This window comes from Barbus barbus, assembly GCF_936440315.1.
Source record: "Barbus barbus genome assembly, chromosome: 40".
NCBI classification, from domain to species: domain Eukaryota; kingdom Metazoa; phylum Chordata; class Actinopteri; order Cypriniformes; family Cyprinidae; genus Barbus; species Barbus barbus.
In genome coordinates, this window is record NC_136718.1 from 20,922,675 (window position 1) to 20,942,485 (window position 19,811).

A 19,811-nucleotide genomic window follows, 5' to 3' on the forward strand; every position below is an offset into this window, starting at 1 on the left:
TGGATATTTTTGCTAAAGCGTTATTAGTGCTTTTAAAGATTAACTAATTAAGGATTAGATGATGGCAAAGGTGATCTAAATTTAAAAATAGTGAAAATGAGAATCCACAGTTACATGTCCAATGCATCCCTAAAAGGTAAGCTTATTAAATGTGGAATCTCATAAGAAATGTGTCTGTGCTGTAATTATGCACTTGTATCTTGTGCGTTTACATCTGTGAATTATGCATAAGGTGTTTCAGTGCATTTTGCTGATTTAAAGGTGGTGCAGTAGCTGTGTATGGTTGTCCGTTGAACTCTAAGAAGGAGTCGAAGGCAAACCCAAGACAGGAGGCCTGACGTGGCTGCTGAGATTCCACAGTCTGCCGCTGGAATCCATTTGCTGCTGTTTGGGAAGTTTATAATATCCCGGCAGGGTCAAGGAACCATAAATAAGAGAGATCCGCCTCTCATGGAACAGCAACAATGACTGTTTTGCACTGCTTGAAGGATGGGCGAATTTTAGACTGACTCTGAAATGATCAGACGAGGTGCAACTGATAGAACCAAAACATGCACATGGTTCTGTTTGGTTCAGACTGTTACGCGAGTTCTTTGCACCTTGTTGTAGATTTCAGAACCGTCCCGACGGGCAACCCGAAAGACTCATTGGACAGTCCAAATTTGTCCCACATCTATTCAGGAAGCATTGCTAATTAGCTAATCTTTACACTTCACTTTCATGGGTCTCACAGAGACACAAACAAGGCCAGGCATCATGGGATTGAAAACTCTGGGTGAGGCTCAATGGCTGTCATAGTTTGGCCATCACCTCCCTTTTGTCCGATGATTTAGTGGATGTTTACTGAGAGCTCCAGTGCCTGGTTGGCAGTTTATCTCTGGGGCGAGGCTTTGGCAGGATCTTTGTCTGAAACCATGTGTGAGCTCAGTGTGAGGGGAGAAGTTCTGTTACCAGAGTGTTGTTGACTGACGGCTTGGCTCCGTCGTTACTAGCGCTCACTGTTATGTGAAAATGTGAGGCGAAATATAGCTCAAGCCCCCACTATGTTTGTCTGCAGCTGGGCCGTAGGAACTCCCCGTCAGTCAATCATTGGTTTTATCTAAAATGAGAATCAGGTTGAGTAGTTTCAGCACTGTTGATGAGACAATACTTCTCAGAAGACATTGATTCTGGTATCGTGTTGTATTGCTAGCACTGAGATCTGGTGCATGTTTCAGTGTTTAATGTTATCGCAATGCTTTTTAGAAAACTGCACATTATTTTTGTGAAACCTACAAGCATATAACAATACCTTCAGACTGATTTTATCAGTGGTTTCATGTCACTGATAATCTTGCAGCTCTTGTCACGAAAAACATCCTGTTGTACGATGGGAAGGGATGGTCAGCAAGTCATCCACCAAGCAACTATGTAGAGTTTTCTTTTTTTTTTTTTGGTATTTTTAGTGATATTGCTTTAAAGGGAAATTAAGATTTCTTTGAGATTTTCATGTGCTGTGGTTTAGTATGCTGAAATTGTCAGTGCGGTAAAACACCCAGAGAGAAGTTACGCCTTTATATTTATCCCCTTTAAAGCACTATCTCTACTGCCATCAAAGCATCACGTGAATAACCAATTTACTGCCTTTACATGTAAATTTTTTAATATTTCTATTTATGTCATTGCCATTTTAGATGTTTAGCATGTTAAAAGCCGTAAACACACACACACACACACGTGTGTATATATATATATATATATATATATATATATAATGTGTGTGTGTGTATATATATATGTGTGTGTGTGTGTGTGTGTTATAAAAAAAAATATATAGAGAGAAAAAGACGTATTTTCTTAATAGTGAAATAACAGTACAAGTCATGAAATATGAAAATGTACATATATTTTACATTTTGTGTGCATACATGCAGATGGAGGTGAGAGGCCATCCTAAATCAGCCATAAAAGATGAATGGATACAAGAGCCCAAGGATGCTTGTTAGGGAAGACCATCTGTACCTTACCCCCACACATCCATCTTTTTAAATGATCATCTGCTGTCTAAAGACTCAGCGCAGTGTTTAGAACGAGCAGGAAGGACACCGTCTGTCTGGTGAACGGTGTCTATAGCTCGGCTGGTCTACACTTCATTTAGAAAAGCTGTGTTGGCTCTAAATAAAAAGCGTATTGTGGTTTAGTCAATACGATGGGGTTGGATTTGTCTCTCAATGTGACTTCCTACATGGCTGAGCTCTGTCTGTTGCTCTCTGGGTGTTATGAGAGTACATCAAACCGCACGCAGTATTGTTTCGAAACTTCACAATTGCCAGTTTCCACGAAGCGTGCCCATCCACACCCTAACATCTTGGGCAGTCGCTGAAGGCGTGATGCCACACTAAAGTGAAAAATTCCACTCGCGTAAACACACATCATATTGTAATTTCCCCTATAGTCAAAGCAGAAGTTTCTCACAGACTCGCCCTTGTGCCGTTAGAAAGAACAGAACTGTGCCAGGCTGTTGAACTGATAGTGAAAGAACGAGTATTTATACACAAGAGACCCACAGCTACTATAAGCATCGACCACAAATCACATAAACAGCAGGAAGCCACAACTCTGTTGGGTCCTCTCCTTATGCAAATCAAAGTTTTACTTTGAGCTCATGCAGTCTCTAACTAATGACAGTTAGATGAGATCCGAGCAAGTCAAACAGGCCTGCACTTTATTTTGTAGAATTAAGGTGTCATCCTTCAAAGTTCGGCTGCTTCTTCTTTTGCAGTTTCTATTGTTTGGGGAAGGAAGCAATAAGGTCCCGAGTCCCGCCCCAATCCCGAGAGGGGACACTTCAGGCTGTGACTCAAGCTAAGTTGCCCGTCTTAAAGCAGGTGAGTGCAGACAGATGGTGAGAGGAAGTCTGCGAGGACCAGAAGATCAAAGATAATGGGTAGATGAGGCTGTCTCGCTGCCTGTTGGCTTGATCAATGGTTGTGTCCATGGAGGACGCATCCAGCCATTGGAGTGGAGAGGAATTAGAGGAGACACTCTCACTCAGGGGTTGACAGCACAGATGAAGCCTGGTGGGGGAGCTGGAGATTCAGTGGAGTTGCAAATTTGGATGTCTGTACCAGAAATCTGTCTTCTCTGAATCAGGCCTTCATTCCCGGTCTTTGTGCTCTGATTACCCCTCACTGTAGTTTGGATAGAGTCCTACTATAAGAATAGGACACAAGTCCCTTAAATGGTTTACTAAATGGGCCTTGTTTTGGACTACACAAAAGCTTTCTGTCAATAAACTCTTGAATTGTTCCTTTGCAGAACGGTTTCTTGCAGAAAAGTGCTTGCAGGTTCTAGTTTCTGTGAAGAACTGCTGAATAGATGACTTTCTAAAGAGCTAGGGAATTGAAAAGGTCTTTGTGGAGGTTTCACTATGGCTTTGGGCTATAAAAACCATTTTGTTTCTAATTGAAAACTTTTTTTTTAATTAAATAGTCTTTCAGTGGACACTTTTATCTATAGCAGCTTGCATATTGCAAATTACATTTATTATAAAGACAACCCCCTGGAGCAACCCAAGGGTAAATGACTTGCTCAAGGGCATGATGGATCCAATGAAGATCAATGGAGTTAAACCAGCAACCTTCTGGTTACCAGACCAGAAAAAAGACGCCTTTGGTAATGGAAAGAACACTATCTGTGTAAGCCGTAGTTGAGAGGGTGTCTGATTGCCTGTAATCCAGGAAGGACTCAAGTGTGGGCAATTGATTCTCTGAGTCCATTGGTGTTAGTGCCACTCATTCAGGGGTCATTCAGGCCAAATGCTGGCTCACCTTCATCCAGACATGCCTCGGGTCTATGACATGTTGCAGATTGAGGGTAGTTTAACTTTAAGTGGATAGTTGATCCAAAAATAATTTACTGGTGTGGCCATATTAGCAAAACGGCAGCATATTTTTGCAAGCAAAAAAGGGTCCATTGTCCACTGTCAGCAGCGTAGAGATGTAGGAGGCATTTCCTACACAGAAGTCACTTTCAAACCAAGCAACTTCCTGTTGGTCAATGTGGAAAAATCATGTGACCAACTTGAAAATAAGCAAAACCTTCATTTTGCAACTCCCAATTGCGCAGATTCCTATTGGAATGGCTCGATTTCTCAGAGCAACAGTCAATGTGACCCCATTTATTGTTTCAAACCTCTATTACTTTTTTCTTCTACGTAAAGCAATTCGTAAACTGAAAGTTTATGGATTCCAAAGCAACACTGGACCACCTTGACTTTCTCTGGACACAAAAAACAGACATTTTTCAAATTGTTCTTTTGTTGTTCCAGTCATGCAGGTTTGGAAAGACTTCATAGTGAGTAAATGATGACAGATGCTTCATTTTTGGATGAACTAACCTTTTCAGACAGATCCAGCCATTAAGTCTGCTCATACCTGTTGCCCTTTTGCTCACCTTGCCTGATGGGGCTGGCCTGTGGAAGACCTATTGCTGGCCGACTCCATGACTGAGAACGATAACTGTATGTGCTCATGTATGTATTCATGCCTGTGTGCTGGTTATGACATGAGGGTGTAAATTCCTTCAGCCTTGTCCAGTCTGGGCTGTATGTAAGTCTTTCTCTCTTTTTCTGAGCCATCTCTTGGACGGCAGCCCAGTTTTATCACAGGGCTTCCTTTCAGAAAGGGCCTTACTGCAACAGGAAGGACTCCTCCTTTTTTACAGGCCTGGGATGGAGTGCATGAGAGGGAGGATAGAAAGTAGAAAAATGGGAGGAGAGGAGGGGGAGATCAGGTAATGAGCTCTCAGACAGCTGTTGACAGCAACTGCTACTGCTCAGCACCTTTAATGAAAGCACACACACCTGTCAGCCCCGTAACTTAACACTCCTTTTGCACTGCATCTGTGGTGCTGAGACATTGTTTTTAAACTGGCCTTCTGAAGTAATTTTAGAAGGTAAGTCAACTCCTAAATTAAGGTTTTTAATTAGGGGTGCACATGATATCAGTTATTGTCTGATATTAGTGAGTTTAAATTGATAACTATATGAAATAGGATCATCATTTTATTTTTATTTTATTTAAATAAATTTAATTGTACTATTTTATTTTATTTAGACATAAAACAATTATACACTTTTATTTATTTATTTAGTTGATTAGTATGATAGTAGAAATAGTATTTTTGCCATTTAACATTGCTTTTTTTTTTAAAGTAAAATTACCATGTAATTAGCAATATAGTATCTGGAAAGTGTTCACATCTTCATTTTAATTATTGTTGTCTCAGTACATGAAACGTTTCTTTTCTTTTTTCCTTTCTTTTATTTTCATGAAAACAATTATCAGCTATAGAGCTATCTGGAGATTGTTCAGATCTTTGTTTGACTGATTTTTATTTTATTTTATTTTATTTTTTAAAAGTTATATTTATGTGCTTTTTATGCTTTTATTTAGAGAGGACAGTGGAGAGATGGTGGGGAAGTATTGGGTAGAGAGAGGGGAGCAGGATTGGCAAAGGACCTCAAGGTGGGAATCAAACTCGGGTCGCCATGAGCACAGTTGCGCTATATGTCGATGCACTAACCACGAGGCTATCGGCGCCTACATTTCATTTCATTTAGTTTTATTTTAATAAATTATCAGCTTGTTTATTTTTTCCAGGATTATTTTAGTTTGTAAATTTGCCAAGTAATTGACAAAATAGTATCTGGAGTTAGTTTGACTCTTTGTTTAAGTGATTGTTTCTCTCAATACATCAACATTTTTACTCTCACTGCAATATGTGAATTTACAAATGTCGAAAAACAGCTTTCAGTAAGATAAAGCCTGCAATCAGTGAGATTACATCCAGCGGAAAGAGACAGTGGTGCAGTGAAGAGGAAGGAAATGGGGTTGTGTAGTATGAGGTGGTACGATGACAACAGCATGTGAGGAGGATCTGGCTGAGGGCAGGAAGCCATGGGCAATGAGACACAGAGACAGAGAAAGAGCCACGGTCGGTTCCCCTCATCAGGAAGTTGGCAGCCAGAGGAGGGCTTTGTGTCCTTGCCCATCAGGCACCGCTCGGAGAGAGAGGGGGGCTCTGCCAGTCAGTCTATCAATCACACCGCTCCAAAAAACCTGGCCAATCTGTGGCCCGTCTGCCACACTGGCTGCACGCACAACAAAGTAGTCTGTCCACCCCACTCGCCGTATATGAGGCAAAGGCGAAATCATGGAGCTTTCAGTGGAGGGAAGCAAGATTATGTTCTGAGAAATGCAAAGCGAGTGACACGCAAATACACGCCCAACACGCTGAAATACTTGAGAGGAATTGAGACGCAGAGAACTATATTTGCAAATCAAATGGGAGTCTTTAGAGACACTCGTTGGACGAGCGCCCATGCAGAACTGAACACACACACGCTCACATGCCAAGACTAGATTTGGGAACAGAGCTCCACTGAAGATTCAATCACACCCACAGTCACGTACACAAAATCTGCTTTTCTATTGTGAAAGAATAGTTGTTCCGCAGCCAATGCATCATATGCTGCTTAGCTAAAAGTAGTGTTGCAACACTTAAAACACATGAAGCTGACACTTGTTATTTTTTATGCTTTTAGACTCGTGTACTTGCTAATTTTTATGCTTTCATTCTGAACCAAAATAAAGAAACTCAAGGTCACAGCTCACTTCCTGTTAACCATGTGGCCTGATTTGTTTGCACTACTTGTTTATTGTGTTACCAAAGTCAGCTCTTCAGGAAATGGATTTGAACCTAGTCCACTTTTTTCGGCAACAATGCCATGTTTATGGTATGCATGCATGTTTACGTGCACCGCATTGTGGCCATTGACACTTACCCACTAGATCTCACCTAAATATAGATGTTATTGATAATATTTAGAGACTTTTTTAATTGTATTAATTTAAGAGTTAAACGTTTATTAATAAATATGAAATACTTCAATTATTTGCTTTATATTTTAATGTAGAATTATTTGTTTTATTTTAAATATTAATATTTTTATAATAATGTTTAATTGTTTATTAACGTAAATGTTTACATTTTATACATTTTAATATAGTTTTATGTTTATATAAACACATGTTTGTTATATTTGTTTTACGTATTTAGAAATATTTAATATTAATATTTAGTAACAAAAAATGTGCACATATGTTGATGCCTATGTTTATATATCTAAATATTTGTTTTATATATTTTAATATATTTAAATGATACTTTTAATGTATTTTAATGATAATAATAATAAATTAATGTCAATAATTTTTTATAAATATTATATTTATAATAATAATATTTTTAATAATATAAATACTGTTAGTGTTTATTAGTATATTATGTTTTTGACACCCCTGTTTTGTGTACGTATACATATTTTCCAAGCACTGGATCATTGTGTGTGAGTGTGTTTTCTTATATTTACTTGTCTTTAAATTTTTTGCATTTGTGTGTTTACTTTGCCCTGGTGTGGCATATATTGTGTATGTTTCACTGACACAATGACACTGGGATTAGCATAGGACGGTCCACCTGGAATACTTGTGTACAGAGGACACAGAGAGACCAGTTCAGAACATTAACACAATACCAGGCAGGAAATGAACAGCGTCTACTGATAACTGCAGTCGGCTTCTACCTGTCCCTCCATCAGCAGCCATCCACCCTCTGCCTTCGCATTGTGATGCAAATCAAGTCCCTGGCTGGATAGCTGATAAGGAGGCCTCTCATTTCAGAGCGCTTTGTTTCCCAAACAGAGGAGAGCTTAGCGGAGGGGACGCAGAGAGGGCCTCTGGGCTGTCATAAGAACCCATCCCATTGTGCACCCCGGGAGAAGTGTTGACTGATATTTGGGAAGAGGTGTTAGAGGGAGGGAAAGTGACCGGGGTTTTTACGGCAGGAACTGTCTCGGGTTGTTGAGAGATCCTGATGGATTTTTGTCCCTCTCCCCCCTCCCATTCCTTTTACTCTCAGCTACTCAGACGGTGTCAATCAGTAGCCGTTTCTTCATGCCACATGCAGTTTGCGATCCTTTTCAGGCGTTTGTCATTACCAGCATATTGCCAGTATTGCTATATAAACAAATGAGTTCACGCTAGGTTCAGTGGAGAGCATTGATCCTGCTGTGCAACATTTAGTTCAAAGCGTATACTTAGTATTCAAAACACATATGTGTTGTAATAGCATACATGTTTGGGGTTTATAAAAGAATTATACCTTTAATGTGACCTATTATGTTTGATATACTTTTTGCATTAGTTCTTCAGTTATTTTGATGGTAATTTGCTAGTTAGTGTTCTCAACGCACCGATATATCGGCTAATAATCGGCAACTGCTGAGTAATTATTGACGCTGTTGGCACTCAGTGATTTGATCCTTTTAATCAAATCATTGAGTGATTTTCAGAATTCAGTTAATGAGCATTAAGAGCATCCAAAAACTTAAGAAATCTTAATTTAATGTTCTGTTAATTCAAGTAATGTTACTTTGAGACATGGAAAACATGTCACTATGAAGAGAGTAAAAGTTATTTACATCTCCTTCAAAATTGTGTAATAAATTATTTATTTGAAAAGGTAAAAAAAAGAGAACCACCAAACTATCGAATGTGTATCGGTATGTCATTATAAATAATCTGATATCGGTACAGAAAATTTGTATCAGTTGATTTCTACACTAAACTGGAACTTGTTCTGATAACATTCCTCTATCGTACTTCAAAGTAGACCAGTAAAAAAAATAACTAACTTGACATAGCACAACAGTTGGGAAACAAATGTCATGCACGTTGCTTGTTCAAATGCAATTAGCCTTTTTATACATCATATACTCAGAAAGCTTTTGCATTTCTCACTGTTTGTAACCATGGCCATGAACAGAAGGCCCTACTGTATGTGAGCTCGACCTTAAATGGGCCTATTTGCCTCTTCTCGTTCACCCCTCCACCCTAGTCTTTTTCTTTCTGTTTTCTATCAAATTCCTCTTTTTATGTCCCCTTTTCTTCTTTTGAAGTCTCCAAACTCTTGTAAAAGACCAAGCTGGTGATTTTTTTTTTTCTGAACCCTGTGGTGGGACAGCGAGGGAGGGGTTGTAGGTTAAGTTTAGGCTTTCCATTGAAGGTGGTTGAAGAAGGTGGGGCAATAAAAGTTAGAAGTTTAGAGCCTCCCTGTTTTTATTTTATTTATTTTTTTATGATTGGGCCTTTTTTTACTAGCTCAGGCTACAGCTGGTGGTGTGAATGGCTGCCCGAGGTGTCTGAGTCTTAATAAAGACCCCGCCAGCCGGGCTGGGGCCTCCAGTCCAACCATGAGACCACCTTTATAGGCCTAGCTTACGAGCAGGAGCCTCTATTAAAACCTAGCAGGACTGCACTGAGGAATTTAGGGCCGGGAAATAAGAGAAAAATAAGGTTTGTGTGTCAAAGAATGGCAAGGGTGAAGGCTGGGGGTTGAATTTGGAGCTACCAAGGGTAAATGTTGACTTTGGCATGTGCAAATGTGAAATAAAAAGTTTAATCTGGTATCTGATATCTCAAAGTCGTGACTGGGTGTAACAATACACTCATGTCACAGTTTGTTTATTTATTTACATGATAATCTCTCATGATACTAAAATAAACCACCAAAATAGAGTTAAAATGGTATATTTAAAAAATTGTTGTTTGTAAGACATATGATCACAGTTAAAAAGTAGTTTGAATTAATTTTTTTCATACTAATTAATAAACATGGAAGCTCAAATATGTTACCTTTTAGGTCTACCATATTTGATGCTAAATTAATTCTGTCTAAACTTTCTTTTTGGGTGAATTATAGATGATACGTATTGTCACCATCCACTATATTGTTACACCCCAAGTCATTACTGTTATTAAGGCTTGACATCACAATTAGTGAGACATTAGACACTCTTCCTGTGTCAGTCAGCCATCCTGCATGCAAGACGCCAAACGCAGAGTGGAGTTTTTCCCTCAGGCTGTGACATAGATGAGCTACCTGTTTTATCGGCTCTGCTTATCTGTAGGCTAGTGTTAAACTGCTTGTGTTTTCTTTTCTTTCCAGTGTCAATCACCGCAGCCTAATCCCCTAAAATCCTGGACCCCTAAGGACAGGGTGGGCTGGGGGGGAGGGGGCGGAGCACATGTTAACTAGACTTGACTTTTACCTAGTTGGCAGATGCTTTGTATACAATAACAGATTTAAAAATTGGCGATGGGTAGCGTCTTGTGTGTTTCTGCTTGAGGGCATCATGAAAAAGGTTTAGCGAGGAATCATGATGGTTTTCAAAGCCCTTGTGGGTCTTTGAAATCAGATACGGTTTAAAAGGTTCACGGGAGGATCTTTTCTTCTCTCCATGTGGCGTTTAATATCTCCCTTTCATTAAATCCTCTTGTGTTGTGTAAATAGTGTGAAGTGATGTGATTAGACGAAGCGTCTGATATTTTCTTTTCTCTCCTCTTCAGCGGTGGAGACCCAGAGCACCAGTTCGGAGGAGATGGTGCCCAGCTCCCCTTCTCCACCACCTCCGCCCCGTGTTTACAAGCCCTGCTTCGTCTGCCAGGACAAGTCTTCTGGGTACCACTATGGTGTCAGTTCTTGCGAGGGCTGCAAGGTAAACAGCAGAACTCCCATCGTCTGTGCCCTGACGACTCTCATGTTCTTCATGAGTCTGTTACACAATTTGTCTTGATGTTTGGCAAAAATGCGAAAAATACAGAGAGAGATGTAGAGGTTTAGCTCTCGCATGTTAAAATACTTGAATACTAAAAAGTATTTTGTCAACACCAAGAAACTAAGACTGTCTGAGGAACTTGTAGTGCAGGGAGCAAAAATGTTTATGAAAACAAAACAAAAGGTCACTTGAAAAGGATACAGTTGCGCAGTATCAGCTACACGAGACACCAAGTAATGTGGATAGTATGTTAAAGGGATAGTTTACCCAAAAATGACAATTCTGTTATCATTTACTCACCCTCCACTTGTTCCGAACCTGTATAATTTCCTTTCTACTGTTGAAGGTTATTTTGAAGAATGCTGGTAACCAAACACTTGATTGAACAGTTCATTTTTGGGTGAACTCCCTTTAAAGCAATGAGAAGCAATGCAATACAGTAATTTTACTATGTTTAAGGGGTAAAATATGTGTTGTACCATATACCTCTGTGGTAAAATACAACAATGGTCAAGATTCAAGCAGTATATATATATATATATATATGTGTGTGCGTAATATAAAAAATACAAAAAATTATTCTCACATAGGATGTGTTTAAAACGAAGTTTCTCGTTTATTTTTGTTAAACAAACAACTTGTCACTTGCTAAAAAAAAAACTGTCTGGCACAATTACATACAAAAACAATTTAATAGACACAATAACATGTCCTGTGTGAACAGTTCTAGTTAGTTTCATTAACTCGGTTCTAAGCCGTTTGCCATAAGTAATAATACAATTTGGCACAATAACAATATTTCGATTAATTCAGTTAATCTGTGGTCACAGGTATATCAGATTTTATCCTTTTAAATAACAAAAACAAAATGACATTATTAGCAAAAACAATTCTGGATCAGCAACTTTGAACAATATACTGACAGCTTGTGTGAGTGAAATGATAGTGGTTGACCTACTCTTCGGCTGACCTACTCGCTCTCTCTTGGATGTCTGTTGCAGGGTTTCTTCCGTCGCAGTATTCAGAAGAACATGGTGTACACCTGCCATCGTGACAAGAACTGCCAGATCAACAAGGTCACACGCAACCGTTGCCAGTACTGCCGGCTGCAGAAGTGCTTCGAGGTTGGCATGTCCAAGGAAGGTGAGGGTTCAGGCCTCTGCCAGGCACACGGGCTCCTTGGCCTTCAGCCAAGACCCACATACACAAACACAAATATAGAGATGGGACAGGAGACGGACGGGGACACACTGATATAGGTTAGAAGCTGTGAAACAGACATACAACCCAGAGACACACAGACAAATTTAGAGTGGTGAGACTTGAGTGCCAGGACACAGAGGCATAAACAAACTGTAGACGACTGTAAACCACCAGTTTGAGCCACTTGAAGACACTAAAGACAAATAAAAGTTCAAACACACACCAATAAACTGGTTAGAGCTCAATATGAATGTTCACTTCACAAATGGGTTTTGTGTCTGAAGTTTCACCCACATCAATTCATCAACGCTAGGTGTGATTTCTTTGGTAGCCCTTCCTCTAGTCACTTTATGACTTGGCACTAACAGATTTGTGTTATAACAAAGACAATAGCCCGAGGTTGAAAGAGCGAGTCTGGGGCATGTGTTTGTTCGTTTGCCAGGGTCACGGCGATGATGTCACAGGGAGAGTGGCACATTGGCCCTCTATGTGTCCGCTGGGACATGTATGTGTGCTTTTATATGTATGGGATGTGTGTAGAGACCGGGATCACATTGTGCTTTTGCTATTACTGGATATCCTGAGAGGAAGGAAAGAATGGGAGGGGGGCGAGAGAAAGAGGGGAGGGGGTAAGGGTTGGCAGGGCTGCTCTCTCCCTTGGGTCAGACGCACCAAAACACCCACGGAGTCTGATTTGAGGTCAGTTTCCATCTATTAGTGATTACATTTGGAATTCGGTATCCAGTAACATTGTGTCTTATCCAAGCAAGATGCGATAATGCAACATGAGATAAATGGGTTAATTTTGAGATTTTTCAAACAGGTGATAAGCAACAAGATGAATCTCACAAAACCTGTCAAGATCATTTACTGGCCATATTTCCCCTCAAAATCTATAGAAAGACATCTTAAATAAATATTTTTTGTAAATATAGTATCATATTTTTAATACCATTTTTATGGAAATTAAACATATATTCTGTTGCAATTATATATTTTTCTGTGTTTATATTATTTAAATGTCATGGTGGTATTTGTTGTAATTTATTATTATATTTAAAATAGTCATTGAATTAAAAATAAGAATCAGCAATAAAAGAGGCATCATATAAAATAAAAATGTTTTCATTTTATTTTATAGTTTTATTTTTCAATCAGCTTATTGCTTTTAAGTGTAATAAAACAATATGAAACGGTGGTGTTTATATATATATATATATATATATATATATATATATATAAAATTTGTTGTACCTAATTCATGCTTGAAATGCTGGATTTAAAATCGTATTAAAAAATAGAACATTTGAAAAAATATATTTTATTTTATTTTTGGGATGAAATGTGACACCTGGACATGTTTTACGAGATTGACCCAACAGGATGTTTTTTGGTCACTTGGTTTTACTGAGTAGCTAAAATCCTGTTCCACATAACTGTACATTAAACAGATTGTTGCATTGTACCAGGTTAGACATTCTGGGGAATTATCATCAGTTTTTTCGAGAAATCAACAAGTTTTTTCTGGCACATCACTTTGTAGAATTTCACCAGGTTGCACATCCAAGTATTAAGATCATAGTTTGACAGTTTGTGAGTGAAGCTATTGTAGAATTATTAAGCTGCCTCTCTTTGTGACTCTCAGCTGTGCGCAACGATCGAAATAAGAAAAAGAAGGACGTGAAGGATGAGGTCGTTCCACCAGAGAGCTATGAGCTGAGTGGGGAACTGGAGGAGCTGGTCAACAAAGTGAGCAAAGCACATCAAGAGACCTTCCCTTCACTCTGCCAGCTGGGAAAATACACCACAGTGAGTATTTTCTGAAAATGAGCGGATCTGTCAGCAATGGAATGTGGAATTTATTTATAGCGGTGTAAACCGACCACGTCAGATGTAGTGTGATAAACATGTTCCATTCCATTATTGAAAACATCATTTATAGGAACAGTGCACCCAAAAGATAAATATTGTCATTTATTCAACCTCATGTTGTTCCAAATCTGACTTTTTCTTCTGTGAAATTCTTTCTGAAGAATTTCCTGGACAATCTTTTCAATATAATGAAAGTAAATGAGCACTGGGGCTATCAAGCTCCAAAATGACAAAAAAAAAACATAAAACTATCATTAAAGTGGTCCATATAATTCATATGCTGTATTCCAACTCTTCAAAAGTTGAAGAGTGTGAAGAACAGACTGAAATTCACATTTTTTGCATAATTTCTCCTTGTGTTCAGTGGAATAAATAATCATATGGGTTTGGAATGACATGTGGATGAATACATGATTCATTTTGCACATATTAACCTTTTTTCTCCTTTTCTCTCCCTCAGAACTCAAGCTCAGATCACCGGGTTCAGCTGGACCTGGGCCTATGGGATAAATTCAGTGAGCTCTCCACCAAGTGCATCATTAAAATTGTGGAATTTGCCAAACGCCTTCCGGGCTTCACCACCCTCACCATCGCAGATCAGATCACCCTCCTTAAATCAGCCTGCTTGGACATTCTAGTATGTGTGCCTTCCTTTAAGAATCTCACCTTGATGTAGATCATGCATCTGCTTCATTACTTGCACATAATTATTTTCCTCATAAATGTCGGTGTCTCTTGCAGATGCTGCGAATCTGCACGCGATACACACCGGAGCAGGACACAATGACCTTTTCAGATGGACTGACCCTCAACCGGACTCAGATGCATAATGCTGGCTTCGGTCCACTCACTGACCTGGTGTTTGCCTTTGCTGGTCAGCTTCTGCCCCTTGAGATGGACGATACGGAGACTGGCCTCCTCAGCGCCATCTGCCTCATTTGTGGAGGTATTACATGATGCAATTTTGTTGCAACACTGCTGCCACCTAGATGAAGCAACAGGAGAAATGCACACATAATAACAGAGCTTTAGCTAGTATTCAGAATTGGTTTTAACCACCAAACCACTACAAATGGATGGAGGTACTACTATACTAATATTAACCTCTCTCTCTGTAGACCGAATGGATCTTGAGGAGCCTGAGCGTGTAGATCGTCTACAGGAGCCCCTTCTGGAAGCTCTGAAGATCTATGCACGACGCCGCCGACCCAACAAACCTCACATGTTCCCTCGCATGTTGATGAAGATCACTGACCTACGTGGCATCAGCACCAAGGGTCAGTTTACTAGCCAAAAAATACATGGAAATCAGCTCAGCATTACTATTCTGGTTCATTTGCAAGATTTAAATCTTGATGAAAATCAAATGCTTTTTTTTTTAAAGTGCATTAGTGAACTTGAGGCCTATTCAAACCAAGAGCAGCATTATTGACAGTGTTTTTGCTTCATCGATGGTATTCACAGAGAGTCTCTTTTAGAGAAAAGTTTGCATACTTTAGCGAAAGCAAGATGCACTCCATCATTTACATGCTTCAATGCAAAATACAAGCCATCTGACAATACAAGATTTGACTCGCTTCAATGCAAAATACGACTAATTTGACAATAAACATTACGCAAGTCTTTTAATGCAAAATACACTGCCAATTGTAACAGATGTATGTGTGTATATATATATATATATATATATATATATATATATATATATATATATATATATATATATATATATACACACACAAATATAAACACTATATTTTTTTGAAGTATGATCACAAATACCGTTAATACATCATAATTTATTTGATCACAAATATGGTAAACGGCAATATTGTGAAGTATTATTACAATTTAAATTTATATTTTTAGCAGCCATTACTTCAGTCTTCAGTGTCACATGATCCTAAAATTGAAATAATTCTAATATGCTGATTTGGTGCTTAAGAAATGTCTTATTGTTATCAATGTTGAAAACAGTTGTGTTGCTTAATATTTTGTGTAGAAACCATAATACTTTTTTAAAAGTTATTTACTGAATAGAACATTCTAAAAACAGCATTATAAAAAAAAAAAAACCCTGACCCCAAACTTTTGAACAGTAGTGTAAATATAAATATCATACAATAAAAATCTATTTATATTATGGGAAAAAAGTCGTTTTTATCTATTTTTTGTATAATCTTAAACATTGATGCCCAAAATTGGTGTGAAAATCAGTTTGAATAGACATTCACTCCCTGCTAGGTACTAATTACCTTAATACATATTATGTATAACGTAGACGACACCATCCTGAAATCAACTGTTTTTGTGCAACAGGAGCAGAAAGGGCCATAACTCTCAAGATGGAGATCCCAGGCCCCATGCCTCCTCTCATCCGAGAGATGCTGGAAAACCCAGAGGCCTTCGAGGATCAGGCCGAGTCCACAGAGAAGAAGCCCGAGCTTGAACAGCCCGCTCCTCCACCCGCCCTGCTCACTATGAAGAAAGAGCAGGAGGACGAGGACGACAGCTGGGCCACGGAGAACGGCAGCGAGCCTTCACCGGAGGAGGAGGACGACGATGACGACGACGGAGAGGAGGAAAGGGGTACAGACAGCGACGGAGAGGCCTGGGGCAACCAGGAACCCAATGTGGACGTGTCTAGAAAGAGCCATGGAGGAAGAGCTCAGTGAGGAAGCGTTCTTCTTCCAGCCTTACCTGTACAGACACTCCTAACTCAGGCCACTCGGTCAACGATGAGAGACATCAGTGAGTCCATTTGAGGAAACTCACGTAAAAAACCTCTTCTCAGGACCTCTCCCGCAGAACAAGAGGGAAGGCGAAAGACAAAACAGCTGGCTTTTCAGACAAAATAACTGCCGCTTTTATAAAACTTGTTTGTTTGCTTTGAAAAGGAGAAGCCAAATGGACTTGTACCATTTACAGCTGACTCTCAACGGGTTCAAAAAAGTCTTTCAAAAGAAAATACAGGATGAAAACTGAAAATGCTAATCTTTTTCTGTTGTCATTGATGCTTTCAAATATCATTTTGACTTTTTCAGCCTTGAGATAGTTTGTCCTCTTTACATTTTATGAATAAGCCCATACATATCTATATATATACCTTTATATATTTTTTGTCCTGTATTCTGTTTTCTTAGTTATATTTTGTTTGGATCACTTTCCTGGGCAGACTTACAGAAAGATAATCGGATTACTATAACTGGCAGACCTCCGCTGAGTCTTTATCCAGCTGCTTGGTTGGGTTCTTGGGCACTTTGGCTCAGCGTTAGATGTCATTGATAATCAGTTCAGTGGCTGGGTATCTCCCATCGAATGATCAGTGTTTTTAGGGGAATGCCATTACGTATCGGCTTTCATTGCGTCACATGATTCGCAGCCAATTGAATGGTGTGTCTGTGCCAAAGTTTGCAGCTTGTAGGGTTCAACTCCTGTCAGGGAGCCCAGCTCCAAACAGAAACACCCACATGTCCATTACCTTCAAGTCTCTGCATCAGGCATATGATGTCATACTGGACCGGTTTCAGGCAGAAGTTATGCAGCACTCGAGTCAAATTAATTTTGACCTCATTGGCCTAGACGGTTCTTCAGGATAACTACACAATTGCATCTAGATGATTTTCTTAATCTCATGTATTGCGATGAAACACAGGAACGCAGAACTGTGCTAACACACACACACACACACACACACACACACATTTAAAAAGCATGCAACATGTATTCAGAACTCTTGCTATAAAAAAGAAAAACATGAAATTCAGACTCAGGGCATCTCTGTAAGGACCAAACGCTTGCTGTCTGGCGGCAGCCTAGAAACGGGCAATACTTATGTGTTACGTTTCAGAAATCTCGCCATGTCTCCATGAACTGAAATAAATCTGCATATTTTACACAGAACTTCATTGCAGAACTTTCATCTTCTTTATAGAAATAAAGTTCTTTTTCTAATGTTACCTAATCCATTTTATTGCCAAAAACACACAGTATGCAATTTGGTGGTCATGTGCCACTGAACATTAAAAGGTATCAGTCTCAGTCAAGCAATATGACTATGACCAGAACTCAGCTGTGTGTGTGGATGTGCGCGCATGCGTGCGTTTGTGTGTTGAATGTGAGGATGGCTGCACTCAATAAGCTGTAGTGTAGTACTTTGTTAAACGAATGTCATCACTGTGGTGCTGTCAGAGAGTGTGTGAGCTGTCATACTGACCTCTTCTCCTTCAGAGTTGCGCCACAGCCACACGTATAGCAAGTGGAATGTTGAGATTACTTTAACTCTTCGTCATATTTTTCTTGTTCTCTAAACTTGGCTAATGTATTGTCAGTCCTTTGTTCGTGTTCAACAAATTCTGTTATATAAAAAGCCATATAAACAATAAGAGGCACAATAAACTTTTTTTGAGAATCTCTCTCTCTGTTACTCATTCGTTTATTTATTTACTATTTAGAATTTAGAATATGCTTTAGGAATATTATTTCAGAATCATCCATTGTAGGAATCATATTATAGTTTTCTCCTGCATTATATGTAATAAGACATTAAGTATAAATGTGTTACAATGTAGTTCTTGTGTCCATCCATTCACTGAAACTCCTTTCAAAACGTGTATTTATACATTTAAATTAAAGTTTTAAATTATGTTTACAGCTAGGCCCATCAGACTGGAGGACTAGTATTTTTTTTTTTTTTTTTTTTGTGAACGGATGAAAAGATTTGATTTAACAGGATGAAAACAAATATGTGTAGTAGATTTGTAATCGCGGTAACTCTTGGTCACTCGACATTAAATGAAGTAGCTCCGCCTTAACTTTCATTTGGAACTGTGTATATAATATCACAATGCAAAAATAACACGCGCCAAATTTCAACATGGAAGCAGGGAAAAGATTAGAAAGCGACAGCCGAGGATTTTGCAGGATTTTTAACGACTCGGATTTCGGTCTGTACTTCACACAATAGTGTAACATAGTTTACGAAGACTTGAAACATAATTTAATAGTCGTATAGGCTATATTTATGATATTTTTTGTCCATTTTGACGCTTAACCAGCCCTGGTCATACTCTGAGGAAAAGCAGTTTGGACTTTCTTCTAAAAAACAATCTTTTGTTCTCTACAGAAAATCATACTCGTCTTGAACGACACGAGGGTGAGTAAACGATGATACAATCTTCACAATGAAACACTTGAATCCGGATAGAATTCATCCAGCAGAGGGCGATAGTGCACCACAGATTAGCGCTAATGACCCTGCTGGCTGGAGAAGTGTCATTTATCAAACACTAACCTCACACAAACACTACTTAGACCAAACTAATGGATCCTGCCAGCGTGCCCTCATTTGTCTGTATGTGTCATACAGTAATTATATGAGGACAAAGAAACATCCCTGCATTACTCATACTGGAGCATTAAAGGCTCAGACATGAGACAGGGCAGATGGTTATTATGAAAATTTGGTTTCATTAAGAAGAAAGAATTTAATATTAAGAATTAAATACTCATGAATTGGTTAAATTAAACTGTCAATTTTGATATAACATTAAAAAAATAGTATTTTTTAACAGATCTAGAGATGTTTATTATTACTATTACATTTAGTCATATAGCAGACAAAAGTGACTTACAAATGAGGACAATGGAAGCAATCAAAATCAACAAAAGAGCAGTGATACGCAAGTGCTATAACAAGTCTCAGCTAGCTTAACCTAGTGCATGTAGCAATTGTATAAAATTATTACATATTTAAATGATATAATAAATATAATATAAGAAAACAGATAGAATATTAAAAGAATAGAGCAAGCTAGTATTAGAGGCCTTTTTTGCTTTTGTTAATTGTATAATAAATAAAAATAAAATAAATAGATAGAAAATACAAAAAGAATAGAGAAGCTAGTGTTAAGAAAACAAGCAATAAATGAATAGTTTTTTAAAGAATAGAATTAGAATAGAGAGTGCAAGAGTTAGAGAGTCAAATAAAGATATTAACTATTAAATATTAGCGTTCATATTACCAGGTAAATTAATTTCAGAATTTATTCAGAGTTTTTCTGAATGATAAAGATGG

The 19,811-nt window shown here is 38.5% G+C and overlaps 1 protein-coding gene across 2 annotated transcripts in view; it reads left to right on the forward strand.

Annotated features, from left to right (window-relative positions):
• LOC306860038 (retinoic acid receptor gamma-A-like) overlaps positions 1-18,160 on the forward strand; it is a 53,980-nt gene extending 35,820 nt beyond the window's left edge. The window contains exons 3-9 of one of the 2 annotated variants that reach the window (XM_079401562.1): positions 10,452-10,600; positions 11,662-11,803; positions 13,509-13,672; positions 14,196-14,372; positions 14,477-14,681; positions 14,854-15,012; positions 16,055-18,160. In XM_079401562.1, coding sequence (XP_079257688.1) covers positions 10,452-10,600; positions 11,662-11,803; positions 13,509-13,672; positions 14,196-14,372; positions 14,477-14,681; positions 14,854-15,012; positions 16,055-16,410 — 1,352 coding nt within the window. In that variant the 3' untranslated portion in view covers positions 16,411-18,160. The remainder of the gene's footprint in view (positions 1-10,451; positions 10,601-11,661; positions 11,804-13,508; positions 13,673-14,195; positions 14,373-14,476; positions 14,682-14,853; positions 15,013-16,054) is intronic. The other variant, XM_079401563.1, reaches the window with a different exon arrangement.
• Positions 18,161-19,811: the final 1,651 nt, after the last annotated feature.